This window comes from Corvus brachyrhynchos, unplaced genomic scaffold, assembly GCF_000691975.1.
Source record: "Corvus brachyrhynchos isolate BGI_N302 unplaced genomic scaffold, ASM69197v1 scaffold365, whole genome shotgun sequence".
NCBI classification, from domain to species: Eukaryota; Metazoa; Chordata; class Aves; order Passeriformes; family Corvidae; genus Corvus; species Corvus brachyrhynchos.
The window spans coordinates 1,358,734-1,365,352 of NW_008239544.1; the positions used below are offsets into that span (position 1 = coordinate 1,358,734).

The 6,619-nt window shown below is 41.8% G+C and overlaps 1 protein-coding gene across 1 annotated transcript in view; it reads left to right on the forward strand.

The window, feature by feature from the left end:
• Positions 1-1,516: 1,516 nt before the first annotated feature.
• Positions 1,517-6,619, forward strand: part of NFAT5 (nuclear factor of activated T-cells 5) — a 37,515-nt gene continuing 32,412 nt past the window's right edge. Inside the window, exon 1 of the mRNA XM_017741358.1 lies at positions 1,517-1,642. Within this exon, the coding sequence (XP_017596847.1) occupies positions 1,585-1,642 (58 nt within the window). The 5' untranslated portion in view covers positions 1,517-1,584. The remainder of the gene's footprint in view (positions 1,643-6,619) is intronic.

The following is a 6,619-nucleotide window of genomic DNA, read 5'->3' on the forward strand; positions in this document are numbered from 1 at the left end:
TGTCATCATCATCATTCTGTCATGACTCATAAAATATTCAGAGTTGACTACAAAAGCTCCTTTCCAAACCCCAAGTTAGTAGGTAATTGAGAGCTTTTCTCTTTGGGGTGGCTCTTGTGGATGTTTTTTTGTTTAAGAAATTTATTTTTGACTCTCCAGTGTGGTGAAGGTTCTGTCAAACCTTTTGCTTTAAAGGGATACTTACATCCAAGACTCCCACAGGATAATTTTTTCTTAGGGAGCACATGATTTTTGCAGTAATCCACAAGCAGCACAATTCTAATCTTTGTGAATAATTCCAGTATGATAAAGAGGGAGGGGAAGGAAAAGCCAGCATTAGAATTGAAGCACATTCCCAAAGGTCACAAGACCATTAAGAGCAAATCTTTAATTTCATGCTTCATTGATAAAGACCAAGTTACTTGAAATAGGGTCTAAAATATGGCGCCAAACCTCTATCCTGAAACACCTGGTGAGCACTCCTAAGGCTGCAGGTGTACAGGAGGCTGGAATTAGCTTGAGAGCTGTAAATATGAGAGGATGGAACAAGCTCTTAGGAGGGAACCTTAGGACGTCTCCTGGGTAACACACAAGGAGGAAGAGAGATCAAAACCAGGGGATTAATACAGGGCAGGGAAGACACGGACCTGTTGGAGCAAGCCCTGAAGAGGTCACTAAGTTGATCCAAGGCCTTGAGCCCCTGGGTGCTGGAGCCAGACTAGGACAGCTGGAGTTCACCTGGAGAAGGGAGGGCTCCAGGAGGACCTCAGAGCCCCTTCCAGGGCCTAAAGGGGCTCCAAGAGAGCTGGAGAGGGACTGGGGACAAAGGATGGAGGGACAGGACACAGGGAATGGCTTCCCAGTGCCAGAGGGCAGGGCTGGATGGGATATTGGGAAGGAATTCCTGGCTGTGAGGGTAGGGAGGCCCTGGCACAGGGTGCCCAGGGAAGCTGTGGCTGTCCCTGGATCCCTGCAAGTGTCAAGGGCCAGGTCGGATGGGGCTTGGAGTAACCTGGGGATAATAGTGGAAGGTGTCCCTGCCCATGGCAGGGGGTTGGATGGGATGGGCTTTAAAGTTGCTTCCCACCCACACCAGTCTGTGATTCGAAGGCTATAGGATGTTGTTAGGATGGTGGTGCTAAATTAGGCTTTTTTCCTTAAGAAGTCAGTTGCACAGTTGGAATTCTGAAACCAGATTTGTCTCAGATTCTCACGTGATGTGCTGCCCTCAGCCCTTCATTCTGGATGAGAATAGTTTCTCTGGGAGTTCATGAATTATTTCTTTGTTTGAACAAGTTTGTGTCCTTTGTTTCAGTCTTCAGAATGTGCATCTTAATGTTTGTTTGTTTTCTGAAATAACTTTTCTCCATGCTGTTACTTCCGAGCACTTACTGCAGCTTTTTCCAGAGGTTGTGAAAGGGTTGGGTAATAGTTTGTATCTTATAGGCAAAAACATTCTTTCTTTTCTTGTACAGGACATGGGTGACTTTTTGATCAAGTTCTTTTTGTTCCACAGAATCTGTCTATGACCTTCTCCCAAAGGAGCTGCAGTTACCACCTTCCAGAGAAACATCCATAGCATCCATGAGCCAAACAAGCGGTGGCGAGGCCGGTTCGCCGCCTCCAGCTGTAGTTGCTGCTGGTAAGGACTCTCCTTTATTCTTGTATTTTCTTAAGGTTTATAATGTTCTGGCCAACATGAACAGTGCTGGCAAAGTTCTGAGTGTAAGAAAGAGCTTGTGGAGAAGTAACAGAGTTCATTCTAGGAGAATATAGGTGGTATCATTCAGCTGGGTGATCAAAAGTGTCAGGTATTTTATGTTAATGGTTGCTGTGTTTCGTGTATGCATCTCCATAAGAAATAAATTATCTGTTCCTCTATTCTGTTGTGCCACACAGGCAATTAACTCCTAGAATGCACTCTGTCTTCCAAGGGAATAAATCCCTGTTTGGAACTAAGGTGGAACGCCGACTGACTGTAAACCAGTGGATTCTAGTTAGGATAAAAATGGAATGGGAGATGACATTTTGGGCCATGAAGCTTTTACCAAAATGTGAGGAGGAAGAAAAGGTCATGTTTTCCACTGGGGCCTGAGGAAGTGTAGTATTTAAACTCCTTTCACACACATCTCTAGCATGATGTGGTAAAAAATCCTCAAATACATGAGGATATAATGTATATCAGCTGAAACTCTGTAAATGACCAGTGTAGTTATTTTTCTAATTGACAACATATGAAAAAGAGGCATGACCTTTTAGTCTGCATCCTTTTCTTATTCCCAGCCATGTTGTAAACTTTAAAGACTCTCACTGATCTTCATTAAACATAAAAAAGTGAGGATCTAAGGACAAAGCTTTGATTTGGGAGGTTAGCCTTAGTGCTGGCTTGCATCTGGAATTCTTGTCAGTAACATATATATTAGTAAACATCTGTGCAATGGGGAGAAAAGATAATTTTGCCCATTATAGATGCATCTCCCTTCACTGGATAAGGAGGCTTTTTTCATAATTTGATCCCCATATATCTTATAAGGTCATGTTCCACTAATTGGCCTTAAATTGTTGCTTAAAAAAAAAAAATGTCTGTAGGGTGAGGATTCAGATAGCTGCATTATTCCATTTTCTCTCTCTCCAAGTTCATATGCATTAAAGGTTTGTGTGAGACTGTTTCCCAGATTTGCATGGTTCAGGAATCCTGATCAGAACCTGAAGTGGTTGTAGATTTGTCAGAGAAACTTTACAGCACTGCTCACCATTCATGTTTTGCCAGACCTCTCCTGAGAACCTGTGGATTTAACTGTGCACAGTGGAACTTGGTCATTGAAAGAATTTGATGCTTTTATTATATTGGAAGGATTTGATACTTTTATATCACTTACTAAAAAAATAATTTGGGCATCTGTTCTAAAATCAGGGTTCTTAATGGTGGGTTTGGTTCATAGACAGCAGCAACCAAATCTTGAAGAAACACGTATCCTAAAAACAACTGAACAAAACTACCCCACAAACCCTGTTACACTCTAAATCCACAGACAGACCTGAACTGCTAATTAATTCTGTACCTAACAGAAAAGACTTAAAAACTTGAATGGAACTAAAAGTCTGTTGCCTCCAGGTATTTGGTGTCTGCCAGCAGCCAGTCCAGATCCTTTAAAAAACCTGAGATGCATTAGGTGTGTTTGGGTTAAACTGCAGCACAAGTTTCTGGAATCAAAAACTTTAAAAACTAATGTTGAGGCTTTTTGTTAACACTGAAAGGAGACCTGATCATTCACCCACGAACACCTTTCAATGTCAGTGACCCTCTGAGCTGGTATCAAATTGAGAGCTTGGATTATTAAACCTGGGGAAGAGGAGGGTCCAGGGTAACCTTAGAGCCCTTCCAGTGCCCAAAGGGGCTCCAGGAGAGCTGGACAGGGACATGGGGACACGGGCCTGGAGTGACAGTTGTTAAAAATTCTGTTTAAACTGCCCCACCCAACCAGACAAAGACCCATTTTGTCTCCACTGCTGGTTTGAACGTGGCACATGTTCTTGCTGTAGCTGTACCACGCTGGTAGACAAAAGGTGGTTTACTATTTTCTTTAATTGTTTTGGGATTTCTGCTATGTCTTTGAGAAGCTGCCACCTCACTTTCAGCCCGTGTTACCCTGCCTCGAGTAGTAATGAGAGGTCTGGTTAGGGTTTCTTCACAGAAAAATCATCCTGGGCTTTGTGCAGACCAGGTGTTTATACTGGGAAACAAACATACATTTTACACTTGCATTTCAAAAGATGAAGATTGACTATCATTTGTATACATCAAATGCTTAATAGCAGACTGTGGGCAGCTTTTTGGGGAGCTAACACTGTACAGGAGCAGGGTAAGGAGGAAGGACTGGCAACTTCTTGTTCTGTATCTGAAATTTTCCCCTTGTTTTCTATAAGTCTTTCTATTTTTTTTTTTTTTTTTGTCTGCTCTTACTTGCCTTAAAACCTCATATTTAGGAATGAGAGGGAAATGATAGTTCAGTCTGCATAGTGCTGTAGGTAATCTCATTTATTGTTGTTTTTGAAAGGAAGGACTAATTTGAACAGCTAGCCACACCATGTAGAATTCCCCTGCAGATCTGATTACTCTGGATAATGAGAGGATTCCGTGACAGGGATTGATCCAAAGTGTTCAGAGCTTTTTACTACTCCTCTAGTAGTTCACACAGCTTGTTCTCTGCTTCCTGAAACACAGAGTAAGGCAATATCTGGCTGAAATTCAGCTTACTTGAGGCTTTTTTGTCACCTTGCTGTGGGGTTTTGTCCCATATAAATCACATTGTAGGTTGGAAATACTGCTGCAGTTAACTCCTGGTTTTTTTTGGAGGAGCAGGATGGGCTGGTTTTAGCAGTGATGACCTCACAGGGGCAGACTTCTAGTTCTTCTTCCATTTGGAAATTTGTTTTGTGATTTACAGAACAGTTGTAAGAGTATGAAAATGGAATGTTGCTGATTGGATTTTCATTAATTTGTAAATAAATGTGTATCTCCTATTCATTAATTCAGACAAAAGAGGTGTTACCCACTCTCTGAATATCAAACTGGCAAGTATGATTTCATAGAACTCTGGGATTTTGAGCTGCTAGCTCAAGCTTCTAATTCTGTAGTTCTTCTGGAAAGCAGAAGGGAGGGAAGGGGAAAGGTTTTACCCCTGGAAACGGTTCTCTGTGCTCGCTACTTGAATTCCAGTGTCTTTGTTCAGGGGACAGGAAAAGCACGATTTTTCCCAGTGCAGCACCATAAACACATTAAATATAAATCATCTCCAGACTCTGGAAATGCATTGAGGGTGTCATGCTGAGAAATGTCATTGTGTGCTCTGCCTGGAGATTTTACATGAAATAAATGTGCCTGAAGCTTTCCCAGTGCTCCTGCACAGTGTTTGTGAGCTCCAGTTTTGAGGAGCAATGCTTGAGTCTCTTCTCAGTTGGTTCTGAAAGGCTGAACAATTTTTTGGTGTTGATCAAGACACCTTGAACCTTAAAATGCTTAAAATTCACTCTGCCAATTAAAGTCCTTTCTCAAAGGTGTCTTTCCAGCTTGTAGGTAGCTCATGGTTCTTGTCTTTAGGGGATGATCAGGAGTGTTTTCAATCATATTCTTTAAATGAGTGTTACTTTTTCATCTTTTCTTTCCAGTGCCAGGAATGCTCAAACCTTCTGAACCCCAGTGAACTGTTACAGAAACTCCCTTCCCTTCTCACCATTCCTTGTTCTTCCTGCAGCAAAACTTGGAATGAGATGCTTCATCTTGTTGATGATCTCTCAAGCTGCTTTCCATTTCCCACAGAGGCAAATATATATATATTTCCATATTTTTTGCATTGCTGTCCAGTTTCCAGTTTGTAGTTTCCAGTGGAATTCTCCAGAGTGGTGTTCTTGCTGCAGCAAAAGGGGAACAGATTTTGTGCTACTGAAATGTATTTACTGATCTCCTCTTTTGCATTCTCCGTTTTGGGATACAGTTAATCTGTGATGTAGTGAAGTCTTCTGGCTCGCAAATGCCTGTGATTACATCCTAGGAAAATAGTAGGTAAATGATGAAACTTTACCTTTTTGTGATCAATTTTATGCTTCTTTTTATGCTTCTTTTTCAGTAAAGGGACAACCTACTTGTCCAAACAGATGTAATTGGCTTTTTTGATTGGAGTTGTAATTGAAATGTTGCTATAAGCATCTTTGGTCATTTTAATGACAAAAATAGGGCTTTGCTTCTGAATTGCTACTTTAGAGACATGGATAAAGATATCTGCATCACCTGTGGGGTAGAGGCTGGGTGCTAAGGGGTCGTGTTTTCTGCTGCCAAAATAAGGCTTTTTCATCATTCTCAAACGGAAGATTCTCATAAAGCCTCAAAATGGAGATGGGTTTGTTTTGGTTTAGTTTTCCCTGAGTGGCTTCTCAGGCTTCTTCGTTTTTATTTTTACTGAAAATATTTTGTCCATTTATCATCCTTCCTGGTGTCATTAGTCAGTTTTTCCTGTTGATACAGAAATAATTACCAGAGATTTCAAAGGGGATCTCAGTGCTGTCCCCAGTTCTCTTATCCTGGGCTTACGATTGCACGTTGTAAACAAATGAGCAGAAAAAAGGATTCTTCTTTGTAGTTGGCCTCCAATGCCTGTAAAAACTTCCATTTCTTTGTAGGCTTTTCCCTTCCTCTTCCCACCACCCTCCCAGTTGGAAATGCCTTCCTGTCATTTCCAGGAGGATGTCTTCCGGGGATTTCTGTCTGCAGCCTGCTTGCTTCAGTCACGAGTCAAATACTTCTTTCTTACACAATGAACTTCAAGCAGACCCTAATGCTCATTCAAAACTCACCCTCCTGGTGCTGTACATGGGTTTAAGTGTTTCTCCTGGAAGTTCATGTCCCAAAAGAGCCGTGGCAGAGCCCAGTCTGGAGAGGCCAGGCTGTGATGAGGGTCAGCTTAGCTTGGAGAGGTTCCTTCATCATTCCAAAGGGTCTTCTGGTGAGACATCATTGCTGGGAAATGCCAGAGACAAAGATTTTTCTCACTGTTTCCATTTTAGGTGTTTTCTCTCCAAATTTAGTTGGAATATACCAGCTGTAATGAGTCGTGTGTTGAGG